The sequence below is a fragment of the Populus trichocarpa genome, chromosome 18 (assembly GCF_000002775.5).
Source record: "Populus trichocarpa isolate Nisqually-1 chromosome 18, P.trichocarpa_v4.1, whole genome shotgun sequence".
NCBI lineage: Eukaryota > Viridiplantae > Streptophyta > Magnoliopsida > Malpighiales > Salicaceae > Populus > Populus trichocarpa.
Window position 1 is genome coordinate 10,024,215 of NC_037302.2, and position 20,268 is coordinate 10,044,482.

The 20,268-nt window shown below is 31.3% G+C and overlaps 2 protein-coding genes across 4 annotated transcripts; both read right to left on the reverse strand.

The window, feature by feature from the left end:
* Window positions 1-2,785: 2,785 nt before the first annotated feature.
* Window positions 2,786-4,891, reverse strand: LOC7476289 (probable protein ABIL5). 3 transcript variants are annotated; one of them, XM_024590087.2, is made up of 8 exons: window positions 4,544-4,891; window positions 4,346-4,428; window positions 4,049-4,196; window positions 3,822-3,921; window positions 3,671-3,707; window positions 3,339-3,496; window positions 3,187-3,266; window positions 2,786-3,093 (listed from the first exon to the last, which is right to left on the reverse strand). In XM_024590087.2, the coding sequence occupies exons 1-8, from the start codon at window positions 4,625-4,627 to the stop codon at window positions 2,992-2,994; spliced, it is 792 nt and encodes a 263-aa protein (XP_024445855.2). In that variant the 5' UTR covers window positions 4,628-4,891; the 3' UTR covers window positions 2,786-2,991. The 3 variants fall into 3 exon arrangements, with proteins under 3 accessions (XP_024445855.2, XP_024445856.2, XP_002324998.4); XM_024590088.2 differs by having other exon boundaries at window positions 3,187-3,251; window positions 4,544-4,888; XM_002324962.4 differs by having other exon boundaries at window positions 3,187-3,248; window positions 4,544-4,884.
* Window positions 4,892-15,728: 10,837 nt separating this feature from the next.
* LOC7476290 (protein NUCLEAR FUSION DEFECTIVE 6, mitochondrial) lies at window positions 15,729-18,028 on the reverse strand. The gene is made up of 3 exons (XM_002324963.4): window positions 17,786-18,028; window positions 17,585-17,703; window positions 15,729-16,041 (listed from the first exon to the last, which is right to left on the reverse strand). Exons 1-3 carry the CDS (start codon window positions 17,950-17,952, stop codon window positions 16,022-16,024), a joined length of 306 nt encoding a protein of 101 aa, XP_002324999.1. The 5' UTR covers window positions 17,953-18,028; the 3' UTR covers window positions 15,729-16,021.
* Window positions 18,029-20,268: the final 2,240 nt, after the last annotated feature.

Genomic DNA, 20,268 nt, shown 5'->3' on the forward strand with positions numbered 1-20,268 from the left:
GACGAGATGTTGCAGTTTTATTTTGTCGTCTATAAATAATGTTTTTTTTGTTTTTTTTAAGTTTTTTTTTTTCATTTTTTTTTAATATATAGTTTATTGGAGATTAATTTTCATAATTTATTGTGATTTGATTTCTTTGTGATTATTGTTGTGCTAGAATTAAGACAACAATAACACCTAAGAGAATGAATTAGGTATTTTCACTAATAATAACAATTATTTTAATTAACTAAATTAAACACAATTAACCAACAATATAATTAAAATGGTAAAAATAAATAGTGTAGGGATAGAAATTACAAACTCGACTTTTAACGTGGTTTGGAAAGTCTACAACCGCACCTAAGCACCAAACCGGTATTGAGTATTGTATTTTTTACTAATCCAAACCAAAGATCACAATGTTCTTTTGATGAATTTTCACCATGCTCTTTTTCACAACTTGAAGAAATACTCTCTTCAAGATTTTTCATCCATCATCAATGATCAAGAGTTTTTCACTTAAAATTCTTGAAGGATTACAATTTGTTTGAAGTGTAACAACACTCTCTCAAAGAGTGGGTAATACAATTGAAACTTATGTTTATATAGTTCACTCAATAGCACATAGAATGTATAAAAGTGTTTAAGTGTAGTGAATATGAGATTTTATACTCTTGTACAAGAATATGAAGGTTTTAATGTATGAATATGAGTATGATTTAGGATTGATAATTTGTGATATATATTCAATTTCAATATTTAATTCTACAATTAGACAAGTTATATATATATATATATATATATATATATATATATATATATATATATATATATATATATATATATATAGTTTGATTGACGTTCTATTTTTTTAATTAGAAATATACATTTTGGTTTTAGAGCATTTCAGCTTGTCATTTTAAGTTTATATTGTTCATAGTACAACCCCAAAACAACATATCAAAATGATTCAAAACCAAAATGAATCATTCTAATTAAAAAAAAACATCAACAAAAATAGAATTGACAACCTTGAGTTTGCCTCATTGCACAAGGAACCGACACTAGCTCTCTCCAAAATAAAATGTTAGCTTTATTTTTCTTTTTCTTTTTCTTTTTAAAAAAATAGCATGGCTCTCAGAATGGCCTAGTCATTTTTTTTCATTAAATTTATTTATGTTCTTTCAAAAACTATAATTTATATCCATAGTCAACTTAATTTTTAAATTTAAATAAAAAAACAATATACTCATGTATAATATAACATAAAAATCAAAATTTACTCTTAACAAAAAAACCTCAAATTGATTTCAAAATCTAATTGATTTCAAAATCTAATTGATTTCAAAATCTAATTGATTTTTTCTTTCCTCTCTAAGAACATAAAATCTCATAAAAATCAAAATTTAATTTTTTTGTATGTTTAATTGATTTCTGTCTTTTCACTTAGACTTGCAAGTTATAAATCAATTATTCTTGTTTTTGTTAAAACACTAAAAAAATCCCAAATTCATTTTAAACCTTATTTTTTCCCTTTGAAAACTTCAAGAATTGTTATCAAGTTTTTGATTTGTACTCTCATATTTCTATGATTTTAGATTTTCTCTAAATATTTTTGGAATCTCATACTTCATTTTTAAGTCTAAAAGAAACAAGTCTCCGGGCTTTTCAAGATTCTTCTTAGGAGTTTTTGTATATGTTATTTTTATATCAAGCTCAATTACAATCATGAATTTAAGTTTATTAGAAATGGTCGATTTGGTTGTAAGTTTCTAAATCTTTATATTCACAGGGTTCACATCATATCCTATTACAATTTTTATGTTTTGAATAAAACATTAAATTATATAGTTGAATTCAATTATATTGTTTTCAATTAATGTGGAAATGAATTGAAATAGCAATCTTAACTATTTTGCCTTTAATTTTGAAATTATTTTTGTTACAAAAATCATTTCTTTTTGTTACAAGAACTCTTATCTTTATTTAAAGTGACATAAAATATAGACATTTTAAAGAAGATATAAATAGACATATCTCATATTAATTGTTTATAAAATATTTGTTGGATAAAATTCAAAAATATATTTGTTAATCAATCAAAATCAAAATCTTTTCAGTTGGTTGATAGACTTTACCTATTGTTGCTCCACCCAAAAAATAAAAACTAATAGTTATGATCATTTTTTTTTTATGTACTATTTATAATTTTAAAAACTACTTTTGAATCTCTATTTAATTTTAATTTATAATCATTTACACATCAATCAACCATCATCCACGCGTATTGCTAAACAAACATGTCATCCACTTAATTGGTTTAGTAAAACCAACAAAGAAAAAGAATAAAGGGTCAAAAAAATATATATTAATAACATATTTTACGAGGAAGAAAAAAAATAACATTGTACCGTGAGGAATTTTTGGGAGGAAAGAAAGAGACGAATGAAAGAGATAAAGCAAAAATAAAGTTTGTGTTAAAATATGGATATTTTTGAAATATTGATTTCAACGTTAATTTCAAGAAAGATTATTATAGTAAATCAAAGGACATTCATTCTGATTTCTTTAATTCCAAACACAAAAATTCATTTAACCCTCTTAATCAAATTTAGCAACGTTTAGTAACGTGGCTGCGGCTGTATTTTAAAAAAATTTAATTTTTTTATTTTACTAAAATTTAATATGGTTTGTATGTTTTAGATCGTTTTGATGTACTGATGTCAAAAATAATTTTTAAAAAATAAAAAAATATCATTAGCATGCATTTTGGCACGAAAAGTTATTTGAAAAGCACCCGCAATTACACTACCAAACACACTCTTAATTTGCAGGATTTCAAATAGAATTGTAAGAAATACTTGCAAGTTATAGCACATAAAAAAATACAAACCATCAAGACATGGAATTTTTTTACCACTTGTCATCTATAGAGGCATTCTAAGGCCTTTATAATACGAAAGGCACTTAAAAACCACCACTATGACATAACTTTTTCCGATCACTGCATTATGGTGTTCGTTTTGCCCGGCGAAGGAGTGAAAATATGTCTCTACTATGTGCTGATGATTTTCTAAATATGGTGCTCCGTCCATGCCTTGAGGAACATTTCTGCACCAGGCCATGAACTGGCTTAGTAAAACTAATTCAATACCAAGTGACGGATACAATAATTAACATATATCGAAAGCTCGTAATCCTCACCTGAAAGTGAAAAGTGGGATTTGAAATCCTTGAGAGTATTGAAAGGCCATCACGAACAGGCACTGCTACACAAGTCAATACTATGTTTTAAAATATGTATTAATCTAACTCGTTAATTAGCTAGATATGTCATGCATGATCCAATATGTTACCTGCATTAGGGTCTCCTTTCCCGGTGGAAATTCCCGACCACAGATTCTTGGTTGAGGCTGATTTCTGAGAGCAGGTGTGAAGGAAAAGAGGCAACTGCTCTGCCCCAAATTCATGCTTGGCCAACAATATTTTTGTGGGAGCTTGAGAATTCGAATCTCTGCATATATACAATAAAATACATCATGACATCAAAGCTCTTGTTTTCTAATTTATCTCCATTGATTCTTGCAGTGACGTATAAGCTTAGCTTGATCAATGCACGTCTTGGTTGTGTAATTGTTATGAAGGCATATAAGTAGGTTATAGCTAGGAGACAAATGGCAGCGTGTACCTTGCATCCTCGTTTGATTTCTCAACGCTTGTAATTTCTGGTCAAGAGAAACAAGCCATGTAATATGAAGATTTACAGAAAATCAGCAGCAAAATTGACTTTTATTTGAATCTAGCTAGCAAAACAAATTGAAAAAAGAGTAAATATTTACGTGTTGACAAATAGCGGTGGTGATGTTTCGGTAAATATGCGTTCCACCTTACTCTTGTGAGAGCAACCCTGTGAGCATATTTTTCACATGAAAGTAGCCTCTAACACAACACACACACACACACAAAAAGGAGGGTTAATTGATTAATATCAGAGGCTATAAATTAATTAAGGACGTTGTTCAGATGGTGACTAAGTGGCTCAAAATGGATTAATGTTAATACTGACTTGTTTTAGGCAATTAATTCTAAGCTCAGCCTCCGAAAACGCACAATTGTTAGAAATGTTGTTGTTAAGATTAGCAGAGACGCATCCAAGATGATCAACAACTGCAACAACTGCCCTACAGAGGTACTCTTTTGTGCTTTCCAGAACCCTGCAAAACCATGAATATAAACAGATAATCATCTTTTTTCACCATGAGCAAGTATTCGTTTTCTCAGACAGAACTTGAGAAGTGAGAGTGCTTCAAAAAAATAGTGCAAACTAAGTAGAATGGTACTCTAGCGGAGGTTGAGAGCTCACATTCTTTTCTGGTTGGTGTTCAAGAAAGTTGTTTCACAGTGACTGGCTGCGTTGTGGAGCTGAGAACGCAGGTCTCGAAGTTCCTATAAATGAATCATGAAACCCAACATCTATATATGATTTCCCTGGAAATTAAAGAATCATGAAAGAAAAACATAAACAAAAACAAGGGCAAAAACAATTAAGGAGTATATATACTTGAAGAGATCTGTCAAAGCTGATAATGTCTTGCGATTCATGACTTTCAGGATTTTGAGAGGGATATGATTTGGAGATCTGCATTATTTTTGATGAAGTTCCTTTAAAATTACAGTAGAAGATAGAAGAGGAAGAAGGAAAATATAGATATAAGAATTTCCAAAGATAATGCAACCTAGCTAATCAATCCCTGTGCCTCTAGTTTATATTTAGATACAAACAAGAACTAGCTAGACAGTGTGCCTCATGGAAGCTAAAAAACAAAAAGGTTTGTGTTACAGAGAACTCGTGATTTTTCCACTATCACGTTGGAGGTGGCCGAGCAGGAGCGAACAAAACAGTGCCAAAAACCATTAATGAGCTCTGTAAGTACAATAGAATGACAAGAAAATATCGCCCGCCCGTGATTTTATGTTCCTCTCTTTTCTCTCACTTTTCAAAAAAGTGCAGTACCCTAACTGACAACATGATTCCATGATTGAGGGTTGGTTGAAAAATGCAATAATAAATATTTTTTATTTAAAAATATATTAAAAAAATATTTTTATTTTAAAAAATTATTTTTTATATAAAAATATCGATTAAAAAGCATAAAAAAATAAAATTTAGATAAAATTTTTAGAAAATGTAATTTCAAATGCATTCCAAACTAGATTGTAATGCCAAAATTATTCCATAGTCATTAAGTCTTTTAACTAGGCATACATATATAGCAAGATTGTCTTTTTATCATAACACAAAGATTATATAAGGTTAGATTAGTCATTTTGTTTTTTCCCACATTAAAATTATCAATATAACCCCATAATAAAATATTATAATGCCAATTATTAAGTAGCTTTTTGGTCTTTTCAATTTTTTTAAAATAATGTAATTACTTTGAAGTTCTTGAAGACAAAATCAACATAACTCTCTTATAAGAGTTTTTTTTTTTTTTTTTGTAAATTTACATTGGTCTTATTATACATTTAAAGGTTACTCAGGGGCATTGTTGTAATTAGCATATATTAAATATTATTAAAAAGTTGTTGGCACGTGTGTAGCATGCATAAATATGTGGATTGTCATCGTGCTGTTCAGGTGGCACGTTTTGATTATTATTTTTTTAGTTTTGAATAATCAATAAAATTAGAAATATTTTTTAATTTCACCCCTTACTATTTTTTAATAATCTATCAAATTACAAATATTTTTTAATTTCTTCCCTGTACAATTTTTTTGTCTTATAAATTCTATCCTCATTCTTTTGGTTGCTATATTTTTTGCTTTTGCAAGATTTTTTATTAATATTTTTTTCACGATTTCATTCTTCAAAATTAAATTAGTTGGGAATTAAACTTCTCAATTGAACCCAGGTCCATAATTATTATGGGTTGAGAATTTTAGAGATTAAAACAGATTTAGAAGGTTTGCTCGGATTTACTTAATTTTTTCCTACTTTTTTTTCTATGAAATTATCTCAATTTTATGCCCATGATCGCGAAATTTGCAAATTCACCTAATTTAACATGTTTTTTTTTTGTTTTTATTTAAATTTTTTATATATAGTTTCACCCTTCAACTCTCGATTGTTTGATAATCTAGATAGACTTAGGTCTAGATTTTTTTTTTATTTTTTCAGTTTATTTATTGTTCTTGTATTTTTTTTAATATTATTTAAATTATCAATTAAATGAATGATTTAGGTCTCAATTTGTTTACCTAGCATTCTTTTTATACATTGAAAAAAAAATTGCCCAACATGTGATGGAGTGCGGGCATCAAATCTAGTCATTAATTGTATTAAATATGTGTCGTTCTTGATATTATGGCAGTATGTTGGCTAGGAAAGATGGCTAAATGGCAAGGAGAGATAAGAGAGAAAGGTCATATCCTCTATACAAGTTACTACTGAAATGCCAACCTTATTTTTAGTCTTTATCGCATGAGATATCTTGGCAAGCTAGATGTACAAATGAAAAGGAGATTGGTTATGCTAAAAAAAAAAAAAAAAGTTACTACTCTAAAACATTCTATTATAGAATAAGTTGCTTCATGTTTATTTTTATAATAAAGATATTTATTATGTCCATATGCTAATAGTTTATCTAAACTAACTCATTGTTAAAGGTAAAGATCTACGACAATGATTTGAGATCTAAGTCTGGCTACAAGGCTTAATTCTCACTTTTAAAATATAGATGTTGAACCCGAGAAGACGGTGAATATTAAGTTGGGTTTTTAACCTATTTGTTGAACTTATATTTTTTTTTCCTGTTCAAATTAAAGAAAAACAATATTAAATAAATTATAACAAAATGTATGAGCAAAATTGCCACATATGCGAACCCATTAGCTAATCAAAATAAAAGGCGAAAAAGAAGTTACTAATTATAAGAAATGAGGTGTTTGAGGGTGGATGAAACCAGTGACTACCATAATATTTTATGAGCCACTCTCTTTAAATTTCCAAAAATTTTGAAAATTTTCTAATTTTTGTATTCCTTTAAATTATTTTCACTAGAAATATTATACAAACAAACAAGTCACACAAAACTCGGAGGAACTCCTTTTATCATAGAAAAACAATTATTTGTTATTTAGAATAAATAGTTTATATGTGTGTGTCATAATCTTATTTTTTACCCTTTTTATACTCTTTTTAAAAAATCTAAAAAAATAGCAAAAAACAACAAAACAAATTCAAAAAAGTATATTTTTGACATGTTTGCGTCATTTTGGTATTTTCAATGTCTTTTTAAAAGAATTAAAAATTCAGAAATTTACTTTCGACACGTTTAGTTTTTTAACCCGCTCATTTCAAAATCATTGATTAATTTTATTGAGTCAATGTTAACATTGTTTTTTTCAAAAATATCAAAATTAAAAAATCAAAAACAAAAATATTTGAACAAGGGGATCAAACATGCAAAGGAAGAAAATGAGGGACCAAAGTGACTTTAGGTTGCTTAAGAACCAAGTAATTAGGAGAAAAAAGACAAGTTTGTTTAGCCTGTAATAGGTGGTTATACCACAAACAAATGGGGGAGGGTAAAAAAAAAAAAATTTAAAAAAGTCAAAAACATTTTTCTCTCCATATATCCTACACAAAAAATAGGTGATCCTTGTGAAAAGAAGGTAAAAAAAACACCCAAATAATTAATTCTCCTTGACCCTCCAAGAGCATACCAACCACCTTCCTTTTCAACTAGCCACAAGCAACCCCCACGACCAAATGCCATTAAAGTCAGCAGCGCCATCGTCCTCAGCCCTGCTCCATCATAACCCAATAATGCACCGCCAACCAGCGACCTCCTCTCAGCCTAGTAGCTCCAACAGCCACAAACGACAGCAACATGGCTAGCCACCATGAGCAACAGCAGATCCCACCAACGCTTCTCGACCCAGCTCTATCGTTACCCAACCACGCACCTCTAACCAGCAACCTCCTCCCAACAATATCGTCTCATCCTCCTAGCAACGGCATCCTTCATAGCGTGACCATGCTGAAAATCCAACGACTGGAACCATTACCACCAAATTTGTCTTAGCCACTCGCCTCTATACCGAAACCAGCAAGCCACCAACAACCCCTATCAAGCAGCAACCTTCCACATAGCCAACAACCCAAGGTGACCACCGCAATACAACACCACCTTCACAACGACCCATAACAATTCGTCATAGTAGGGGACAGTGGACAAAAAACCAGTAAGGAAAGAGAAAATAACATATCTAATGAAGAAGAAGAGAAAGGAAGACTGAACCTTCAATCAAGCATATATCCTCCCTCGTATGTTCATTTGTCTCACCACTAATATAGGAACAGAGAGGGGCAGAGGAGTACAAGATCCACCATCCCACGCTCCTTCAGTAGCGGTGACGCGTGAATCCACACACCAACAGTGGTGGGGGCTCGTGGTACACGTTCCACCATTGTTCCACGACTCCTTCAGCCTTGATTCCAGTAGCTCCTAGACATGTTATGTTAAGCATTTTGAAAGGTTGATTAATAAACTTAGAATATTTTTTGGACTAATTGCTAAAATTGTGAAATTTTGGAGCCAAATGCTTATCATTTGTATAATATTTGGACTTTTTGGATACTATTAATTTGGTTTTATGTGTATTTTTTATTATGAAATGATGTGGTTATTTGTGTTGAATTGTATATGGTCAATTCTCTCAAAAATAAATTATATTTGTATATTTTAGCATATTAAAAAATCATAAAAATAATTTTTTATATATGTATTTTTAGATTTAGTAACTAATTTATTAAAGCATAAATTTAATGGATTAATTTTAAAAAATTTATAATTAATCTGAATTAAATTGAAGTTGGATGATAAAAGACGTTAACTTAGAGAAAATTAGTTTAACTAGCCAGTGAAACACCTAATTTATCTAACCAAACTCTGATAAAACTTAGCCAGGTTAACATTAATTTTTATTATTAATTTTTCAAGAATAAAACAATATTGTTTTATTAAAAATTATTGAACTAGGGTGATCCTGAACCAATGAATCATACCTTTTTCCAGATTAGTAATTCGGATCAAACCTAACAAATATGGCACAGAGCAGAATTCCACCAGTGAAAGTGATGTTAAAATTATGTCGCCTTCAGCTTCCACTTGAATCCAATCCATTGAATGAGGAAGATCCCTGACTCCGAATAGTACTTAATTATTCTGCATATACATCCTTAAAATTCCCTCATGCAACCTCAACAGTGAAGCATGGCTGCTGACCTGAAACAAATTAGCAAAACTTTGTTGTCCTTCCACTATTTGCTCACTTGCGTTACCTATACCAGGAAAAGGACTGGAATCAGCAAAAGCAAGCAGGCTCCGATCTGGGATTGCTAGCAGTTTCGAATGTTAAATAGCTACAGAAACTCATTGGTCGAAGAAACAACTCAAAAGAATCCCCAACACATTTCAGATATATCACTTTCTCAGTGCGTAGATTCTTCAAATAAAAAACATGATTGAAGAGGATGTTACTTGAGACTTTGAACAGTATTGCCACTCAACCAGTGCTTTCCCTTGATTTTAAGGTGAAAGAACTGTAAAGACGCCATTCCTTTTGAATGAGCCCGTGGTGCATGGATCCGAGAGTTGAAAACACCGGCCGCCATGACTACAACACGTACAAGGTTTGACGGCTTATTAATTAGTTCATATATACCTAACCCAACTTCCAAAAACATTCATGCTTGCAAGATTAATATTCTCTTGTCCATGATTTGCAAAGTTCTTGATCCTCAAGTAATTTATTTATCTATATATACCCGTATACACAGCTTAAATTATTGCTATGATAGAATACCATATCACATTGCTCTGCTCTCAAATTAACCTTGCTTTCCTTCATCACTCAAGATTCTTCATGGCTCGTTTAATCGCATTACCACTCATTCTCATTCTTCTATCGCTTAGCCACGGTTCATCAGATGCTAGGAAGATTCCATGCCCAGAGAAGGGTAACGTCCTCCTTCCGGAAAACTTGGTGTTGAATGTGCTTCCTAGGGGCCCAGCACCGCCGTCCTCTCCTAGTGGTGGGGGTAATCCAATTCCAATTCTTGCTGGGACCGGGACAATTCTGGGATCACATCCAAGTCATGGAGAAGGAAATTAGAGACATTGCCTCTCGTGTTTATTCGGAAAATAAATACTCTATGAATACTTGCTTTCTAATTGTTACTCCTTGGTTACTTTCAAGGCATATATCACCACAATATATGCTACTTTGTACGTCTTCTTATCCACGAAGTGTATGATTGTATAATATTTAAATTAAAACTCATTATGGAGTCATCAATAAAATATCCACCATATGATGTGGATAAATTGTTTGTGTAAATGATATAATTAAGATAAATATTAGTAACCTCAATATCCAGGAGTTTGCATAAACTTTTACGTACGTGGATTTTAAATCATACTGTATAAATCCATGAATCAAGCGTTAAAGTGTTAAATCACGAAGGAAGAAACACACCCACCACCACTTGAATGCATGCACTCAAAGGCCACCGCTTGCATTAAATAAAAGCTTGATAAAATTTACATTGACCCAACTCAAATTTAATTACAAGGAAGGAATATATCTCGAGACTTGAGAAAAATTCCTAACATACATTCTCACACGTAAAAAAAATAGACAAGGAAAAAATATATTTATAAATAGAGCACAAAAGAATATGATATTTTTTTTTATTTCTCTAAAAAATATAGTCACCTTACTTTACATAATTGATGGAATTATGGGTAGGATTTATATATTAAACACATGGCTTGAACATATTGATTACATTATTTATCATATGTCAAGATAATAAATATTAACAATGTTGCCTCTATATCACTACCAAAAAATCCATTTTACAAAACTATAAAATAATTAAATTAATATAAATCAACACTCTATAATACTCAAAACGCTTGGAAAAGAGAAGAAGAAGATCATATGAAAAAAAATTCTACAACAATATTCATACAATTATTAAGAACAAAAACAATTAAAAATAAAATAAAATAACAAATATAGTGAAAAAAAACATGAAAAAAGAAGAAAAAAGAAAAATCTTACCTTAATGTGGTTGCAAGTAGCTAAGAAGAGAAAAAACAATTCGTAAAGTATATTAATTAAAAAAACTGAGAAGAAAAAGAAGAAAGGAGAAGAATACATACACATGAGCATGAAGGAGAAGAGAAGGAGTTGAGGAGAGGAGAAGAGAAGAGAAAGAAATGGATATTGATGTTTTTTACATATGGGAAAGAAGAAGAAAGGAGCCCCGTCTGTTGTGAAATTAAGGATCTTAGGTTTTTTATTGGGGCGTTTTACTAACGGTTTTACCAACGGATAATTAAATATTAATATTTTTAATCATTTTATCGGTGATTTCATCTGTGATATTTAATTTAAATTTTCAATTTAATCAAAAACATTTTAGAAACCATCAAATATCACCGACGACTTTTCAATCCGTCGGTGATTCCATCTATAATATTTAATTTAAAATTTTAATTTAATCAAAATTTTTCAAAAAACCGTCAAATAACACCGACGACTTTTCAATCCGTCGGTGATTTTGGTTGTAAATAACAGTAATTAACAGTGCAATTGGGAAATGAACAGTTCCAGAGTTCTCTAAAAAATACCGACGGAATTTTTCGTTGGTGATTCCCTTTGTAATTGACATGATGAATAGTGTTCACAGTTTATCAACAAATTTTCTGACGGAATAAATTCCGTTGGTAAAAATGGCACGTCATCGTTTTTTTTGCTTTGTTTTAATTATTCTTTTTCCATTGTAATTCCCTCGGTAAATACGGAGAGAATATTTCCGTTGGTAAAATCCGTCGGCAATTTACTAACGAAAATATTCCCTTAGTATTTTCGTTTGTATTTATCAATTTTCTAGCAGCGTGTATGTGTAGAGAGAGAGAGAGAGGAGATGGAATAACTAGCTATATTGCCTCCACATCCACATGAATCACGAATCTTATTTTATGTGATATATTTTTATATTTGTAGAACATCTAATAATCTCATTTGTTTTCATAAACTTATGTGCGTGCATGCTAAATAACAATTTAAGTATCAACCTAAGTCAAGAAAAAAAAAACACATGATGTGTCATCGTTATATAAAATAGTATTGAATTTGACGAAGTCATGAAAAAAACTACAAACAGGAATTGGACTTCCCATGATTGCATCCTAGGCTAGAGACTAGTCTTGAATGTAAGCTTTTATTTTTGCCAGAGTGGTTCCTGCAAAACAAGTTTATTGTGGAAATAAGGGATACTTTTATGTTTAAATTAGTAAATATAAAAGGATAAAATATAATATACTAAGGGAAAATATAATAAAATTATAGTGTGTATTTGTATATTTTATATTTCTATCTATAAACTTGTATGACTTGTTGGTTGTTTATGGTTTTTGGAATTGTTTGGTAGTTGATGGTGGTTCTTGAAATTATTCGATGATTGATTATTATATATAAAATTACTTTATTTTTTTTAATAATAAAAGTATTTATAGATCTTGGTCACGTATGCTACGTTTTATGTTTCAGTTGTAGTTACAATATCTTAGGGTGTGGAGAATGAAGTTGTATAATTAGTGGAGATTACGGTGCTTGATGAAGAAGTTGGTGATTTTCAATATGGAAAAAACAACCATTGGCGTAGAAATGTAGTTCTGTGTTGCATAGTTCTACTAACTGAAAAATATATGGAGGTGATTGCAGGGCTACAAACTCTAAATAGAAAAGTGTAGTGCTGGTACTAGGAACTAAAAAAATGCATAAAGGTATGTGCTAGGTATAACGCTATATAGGCCTGCTTGAGAGTGTGGCTGCGGTTGCTTTTCAAAGTGTTTTTCGTACTGAAATGCATTAAAATGATGTTTTTTCATTTTTTAAAAAATTATTTTTGAGATCAGCACATCAAAACTATCCAAAACATAAAAAAAAAATTAAATTTTAATAAAAAAATTAAATTTTTTAAGAACACGGTTCCCACTACGTTTCCTAACAGCTTCTATAGTCTGGCCTGGTAAGAAAGAAAGAAAAAATAGCGGAATGAGAGGCAGGGGAGGGGGAGAGAAGAGAGATAATAAACTCCAATTGTTTTAGCAAGCTCAAATGGTTGGAATAGTTTTTTTTTTTTAATTTTTATATACCAACAGAATTCAAGTAGGAATGTCAAGAATTTGGAAAGGAATTTGAAGGGGAAATAAATTTTGTAGGAAATAATAGGACGTCAGGGGATGAATTCCGAAGAATTATATGTAATTTTTAGATTATGAGTTTGATATTTTAGGTTGAAACCCGTGAATATTCGAATAAAAAAGCTGACTTTAGGAACATTCCTAAATGCTGACACATTGTTAAGCAATGATTTCCATTTATTTTTTGACGTAGGTTTGCTAGGCATTGTCCCAATCATGCATATTCTTAAAGAGTTTTTTACTATACTAGTACAATAAAAAAAAATATTTCTCAAATGAGTACATCTTAAAAAATAATAATTTCAAAAATAATACAAGAATCAATACATGTGGGTATTGCCTGCACAACTAGGTGTGTTGTGCAAGTGCTACCTCTGCAACTAGCAAATTTAATTTTTCTTCTTGCATATCTATGGTTTACAAATCATGAAAGTAACAAAAATAATCTATTGGCTAAAAAAAAAAGATGATATGGCATAAAAAGACAAGAAATGGGAGAGAAGAAGAAGAAAAAAAAAAGAATAAGACATTAGAGATATACCAGAGCTCTAATGATGACACTCATAATATAATCAAAAAGATCTCGACGAGACGAATTCATCGACACCATCAAAAGCTGACTTTGGAGTTGTTGGTGAGCCACATGTATCGTCTAAAGATGGTGGTATACTCACTTGTTGACATCTCATCACCAGCTCTAAAGTTCGCTTTCCATGGTGTCTATAAATTCGTATTGTCAAGATCTTTTAATGGTATCAAGAATGTCATCATTAGAGTTGTGATGTCTATAACATTTCTTTCTTTCTTTGTTTCTTTTTCTTTTCTATTTTCTCTCTCCTCTCTTGTCTTTTTGTGTCATGTCTTCTCTTTTTCTATTCATTGAATTATTTTTGTTTCTTTCATAACTGTTTTTTACTTGAAAATATATCAAAATAATATATTTTTTTTATTTTTTTAAAATTATTTTTGATATCAGCGCATCAAAATGATCTAAAAACACAAAAAAAAATTAATTTTATACAAAAAAAATAAAAATAAATAAGGGAACGCGGTTTGCATGGCGTTCCCAAACAATACCTTAAATCTTTACAAAACATGTATATTAACTTTTGTATATTTAAATGTTTGGTAAAGCATGGATATATTGCTAGTTTAGGAATTATTTTTCAGTTAATTGTGATAGTTTGAAAAATATTTTTTCCTATATGCTAATCTAGAAAAAAACTCTATTCTTAATTGAGATTTAATGTGTTTGTTTTTTTCTTACAACTTGCTTTTTAAAATGTTTTTTAAATTATTTTTAGTTTAATTAATACTTTTGCACGTGTTTTTGAATGGTTTTAATGTATTAATATCAAAAATAAATAAATAAATTTAAAAAACATTAATTAGATACATTTTCAATTGAAAAATATCATAATCCACACTACCAAATATAAATTCAAATATTCTAACAATACCAAATATAAATTCGAATATTCTTTTTGCTTGTTTGCATTCTCAGGTATGACTCTGGTAGTATAAGTTTCTACGATTTTTCACGTTCAGCAATAGATTCAAACTCGTCCAAAAGGAGGGGGAGGAACATCTTAACGTTCACTTTCTCAAATCTCCAATGGCAGGTTGGGAATTTATATATTCATATTCAAATCCATACTTCTGGATGACCAACTCCAGCAAGGAAGCTGAAACAATCAACGTGCGCTAGACATCAGTCACTGTCAAAACAAGTAAGCATGTTTTAAAACTCGGTTTAAAAAACGGTTACCTCAAATTTTAAAAAACAAAATTGTTAAAAACAAAAATTTCATGTTTTTAAATCGTTTTAATGTGCTAATCTCAAAAATAATTTTTTTAAAATAAAAAATATATATTTTTATATATTTCTAAGCAAAAAACACTTTGAACCGCAACCGCTATCACAATCTCACAATCTCACACAGCCTAAATCGTGGGCAGAGCTTCTTCATAGCAGGTATCGTAAGAATCATGTCCAGTTTCATTCAAGTTATGGTTTGCTTACATTTGAAAGAAACTTTCCAAGCATAATCAGTCTAGTGTCAAATTTATTAGGAATCTTCTGCTATCGAGCTCAAACTGTACAATGCAGTGCCACTAAAGTTTGACCAACTTGCCCTCTCTGCATATGGTAATTCTGCTTCCTTGACATCTAATTACCAAGTTGCAATGGCTGAGCAAGCAGCAAACAACGAATTTCACAGCATACAAGTACACCAGTTTTGCAGCATGCTACAAACAATACAAGGAGGTAGTGGTTGCTATAACAGTGGTACAGGTCGACTAATAGATCCATTGGCAAGGTATGGTTTATTGGCTGAGTTCTAAATAAATGCCTCTTGTAACTCAGTATACAAGGATCTGTAATTGTCTGAGGCATAGCCTAATGGTAGTTACTCCTATCCTTCAAAAGTTATCTATCAATCAAAAGTATGCAAGCATGACATGAAATTTGCAGCTGAATATAAATTTAAGAGAGAAGCGCTATCTCCTACAGTTTCCATAAAAGCTAATTTAGAGAACAAAAATCATCCAGCCTCCTGGATATAGACAGTCGAAGGAAGTAATAAAGGAGTACAGCAAAAACAATGAAAGATGAACATAACGAAGCATGTCCTCCTCAGTTTCACATGTAACAAACACTCATTTTCAATGTTACGATTCAGAGCAAAGAAATGCAACATGAAACAGCCACTCATCTTCACCTTGTCAAAAGTTCCCATGAAAGAGACTGTCATAAAGGCATCGAGACACCTATAATATAAACAAAGTAAGTAGTCAGGTAGGTGGTAACATCATACGAAAATGACAAATGTTATGTCATGTTTGTTGTTATTAAAGAAACAAATCTCATGGTTACATCTCACTCAGACTGGGAAAACATGTATGTTTCAGTAACATGGTTCTTAAACAATTCAAAAATAAATAAATAAAGTGAAAAGGCTGTCATGTGAATGGTGATTTTATTGTCATTTCTGTTTTATAATAGTCATTTCCTGAGTATTGACAGTAGAGAGCATAAAATGCCACTATGGCTATCTAACTCACTAAAAAACAAAGTTCTTTCAGCATATACAAAAGGATCATCTCAGTTAAAGGGGTTAGAAATGACAGTTCAGTTCATAGTAACAACTAGCAAAAGCAGCATGGAAAAATAGTAGCTTGCACAACCTTTTGAATAGTAAACAAGACTTTCATAGAGAACCAATCATTAATTTATGGCTAGCAACTGTTCCTTTCACAGAAGTTCTCTTTGAGAAAACATGACATCAATCCACTGAATCAACCAATCAAACTGCAGCCAAAATCTGAATGTACTTACATCAATCAGCATTACCTAATAACTGAGATCAATAAAAATCATTCCAGCATATGAAAGTATTTAGAATCATATGTGTCTCTCCTTTCCTCTCTCTTCTTCAGACCATTACCTATACACATTTCTTCTTTCCTTATCAAGCTGGGTCAAAACCATATAACATTCTTGCCACCATAGCACCACGCTCTTTTGATGCAGAAAGCAATTTCAGATTTGAAATTTTCAACCTATCACCAGAGACACTGTTGAAGTTGAACATCAAACACCAATGGATGTTTCTACTTTCATAATCAAGCTTCATCACAACAATGTGCTGTTCTTCCCACCATATAACCACCTCACATTTTATTTCATTAATCGAACACCATTGATGATCTTCTGCAGATTCCAGATGAGTTATATAACCCCCCCCCCCCCAACCCTTCTTTTTGGAACAATGAGCACGAACGTTACTAAACAGAAGCAAGGAAAATATCCTGGCAGATATAAAGGAACACTAATAAAGGGGAGATATTTCAACATCAGAACTGCAGAAGTTCCCAGGATCTTTAAAAATTACCAAAACCCATAGAAAATTGATCAGTAAGGATCCTTGGATTTTTTTTCCCCTAAAAAATGTGATTGATAGCAACCTACGGTTACCCCATGGATTCTGAATCTAAGAAAAGCCTAGACCATCAGTTGTAATCAATTGACCACTTCACAGGGCTGTGACAAAATCCAAAACAATTTATGCTTTCTATTGGTCATGATCATGGCTCCCTGTGGGAGATGTTTCTGGATTAGATTTCCACAAGTCCGTTTATTGCAAAAAAAAAAAATCTTTATAGTCTACCGCAATGATTTCACTGAACAAGCTGATATATTTTACATTGTGGAGAACAATATAAATGTACCATTTTCGGCCAGTAAAATAAACAAACAGGTGGCGAGCATAAAGCTGGGGAGAAAATGATAGGAACTGAAAACCAAACCCACCTTGAGGCACTAAAGCCCAGGAGTCAGATTCGCTAGACAAGCTCGAAATCAACTTCGCTGATGCTACCGCGCTGTGCAATGGCAACATCGATTCGACGCAACTCAATTGCAGTGGTAATCTATCCATTAAAACAAAAGTAAGAAAATAAATAAAGAGAACATCGAAAAGGCTTTTAAGAGAGGGAGAGGAAAAGATGTCACCTTGAGGAGCGAGAGAGGCGTCTTGTTGTTGCAGGAACAGAAACCGGAGTTGGAAGAGAGCTGGATTTCAGTGAAGAGAGCTCAGCAGATAAAGATTTCTTGTTGAGCTTGAAAAGGAAAGGCTGTAACCTTGTTGATAACCTGGAGACTACCTTCGTGGAAGCCATTTTTGCCTGTCTCTGTCTCTTAGGCCTTTGATTTTTGACAAGGGTTTTACTTGTTACGTGCCAGACAGGGCCAAGTAGTCGTGACTCGTGAGGATGGTATGCTGGTTTGGAAGCCAACGGCAGGTCGTTTCCACAGTTCTTTCAGCCTTTGCACAATCACCCCTAAACTTTGATCCTTTTTCAATTACCGCCTTGTATGCTGTAACTTCAAGCTTCTTTCCGATTTCGATAAACATTAGCTATAAAGATAACAATTAGTCAACAATTCCTTCAATATCAATTCATAGCATGATTAAGTATTTAATTAATATGCAATTTTCTAATTATAGGGTATGGAACGATTTTGAAATATTGGATTATTGGTTTTATAGTTTTGAAACTCAGCCTGACCCGGCGGGTCGACCTGGGACCCAGCCGACCAGAAGCTGAAACCGAATCGGGTTGAAGAAAAAATAGAGGAAGGAAAAACCCGGTTGACCCGGTGACCCGGCAAAACTCGGTCAAAAACCTGGTTGCAACCGTTGACTTTTATTTTTTTACTAAAACAATGTCGTTTTGATTTAAAAAAAATTGACTCAGACGAACCGGTGACCAGGTCAAAACCTGGAACCCAGGCCTTGGACCGGGCCAGGTCTGAAAACTATGATCGGTTAAGTATTTTTTTTTTTTAGATAATGCAATTTATCAGCTCTTACTTCTCTTTTAAGGGATAAAACAGTTATATTTTTAAAATTCAAAAAATAATTATATTTTTTGTTCGTTTATTGAGATGAGATATTTTTTCTTAAAATTAATAGACCATGAAATAAGTTATCATAAATTGTAAGAGAATATATAGATAGAACAGTGTGTGTTTAGAGCTGATATTTCATGTTAACTGATTTTTTTTATAAAAAAAAAGTCAATTAAATCAAAATTATTAAATTAATTTATGAGATTCACACAGGCATTTTGAGGATGTTTTAGGTTCTACACAAAAAGTCATTTGAGATGCCAGGTTTTATTGAATCTCGCATATCCTAGGATATTATATTGCTTAAAAACCTTGGAATTAAATATTCCTCTAAAATGAGGGGAATTTGGGATACCAAATGCTATGGCATTGTGATTATTTTTTTTCCTTAATTAAATTCCCTCTTAAGTTGTCTCTTGTAGCCTTATTTCTAGTGATAATTAGACAAATATTTTAAGTGATTGGTGTGTGTAATGCATTATTTTACTCTATAATTATAATCATTTTATAAAATTTAATTTATTATTGTAGTTATCTCAATATATTAGTTTTAGACATGGGTGTATGTGTTGAAAAGGATAATCTTTTTATTGTAAAATTAGATGCTTAAGATTTTAAGGATAAAATCATAGTTTTAAAACCCGACCCGGCAAGTCGACCCGGGTCCCGGCCGACCCGGGGTTGGAACCGGGTTGGGTTGAAGAAAAAACAAGGGGAGGAAAAACCCGGCAAGACCCTGTTAAAAACTCGGTTGCAACCCGTTGACTTTTGTATTTTTTTTTTTACTAAAACGATGTCGTTTTGATTTTTTAAAAAAAATTGACCTGGACGACCGGGTCAAAACCCAGTGACCCGATCAAAACCTGAAATTCAGACTGGGTCTAAAAACTATAGATAAAATGATAAACTTGCTTGCGTTCCTTATGAATACTAAGAGCATGTTTGGCAGTGTGGTTGCGGGTGCTTTTCAAATAACTTTTCGTGTCAAAATGCATGTCAATGATGTTTTTTCATTTTTTAAAAATTATTTTTAACATCAGCACATCAAAACAATTTAAAACGTACAAATCATATTAAATTTTAACAAAAAAAAATTCAATTTTTTTAGAAACACAGATTCAAACGTGTTCCCAAACGTTACCTAAATAAAGAACCAAAAACATGTTATTAAGACTTTTCGTTTTCAACTATATATAAATATCATATTTCTATCAATCATACTCAAGCCATCTAAATATTTTTTTCTCTTCCCAAACAAGTTTTATTTGTACATATACAATTAAAAGTGAGTATTAGTTAGTGAATGTATAGGATTTTTTTGTTTTTTTTTTTTTATGGAAGTTTGTATAAGATTTTTAAATTAATGTTATCTATTTATATATAGGGGTGTTTTGTTTTCATAAATATTTTATGAATATACATGAAAAATATTTATTATGTTTTGTAAGTAATGATGTAAAAAATTACTATGATTGAGGTGATAGTAATGGGGTGAGGGTGAGGGTGAGGGTGAGGGTGATGTTTGAAAAAAAAATAGGACGATGTTTACGCATTAAGGTCCACTCAGATATTTTTCATTTAAT

Bases quoted from the DNA above. Each gene is read 5' to 3' on its own strand.
- LOC7476289 (XM_024590087.2), bottom strand. From the start codon at position 4,627: ATGCAGATCTCCAAATCATATCCCTCTCAAAATCCTGAAAGTCATGAA. The intron at 3,708-3,821 runs GTAAATATTTAC...TCTCTTGACCAG, and splicing joins CCACCGCTATTTGTCAACAC to AAATTACAAGCGTTGAGAAA. The intron at 3,094-3,186 runs GTGAGGATTACG...GGCCTGGTGCAG, and splicing joins ATCCCACTTTTCACTTTCAG to AAATGTTCCTCAAGGCATGG.
- LOC7476290 (XM_002324963.4), bottom strand. From the start codon at position 17,952: ATGGCTTCCACGAAGGTAGTCTCCAGGTTATCAACAAGGTTACAGCCT. The intron at 17,704-17,785 runs GTGACATCTTTT...TTTAATGGATAG, and splicing joins CGCCTCTCTCGCTCCTCAAG to ATTACCACTGCAATTGAGTT. The intron at 16,042-17,584 runs GTGGGTTTGGTT...TTTATATTATAG, and splicing joins CTGGGCTTTAGTGCCTCAAG to GTGTCTCGATGCCTTTATGA.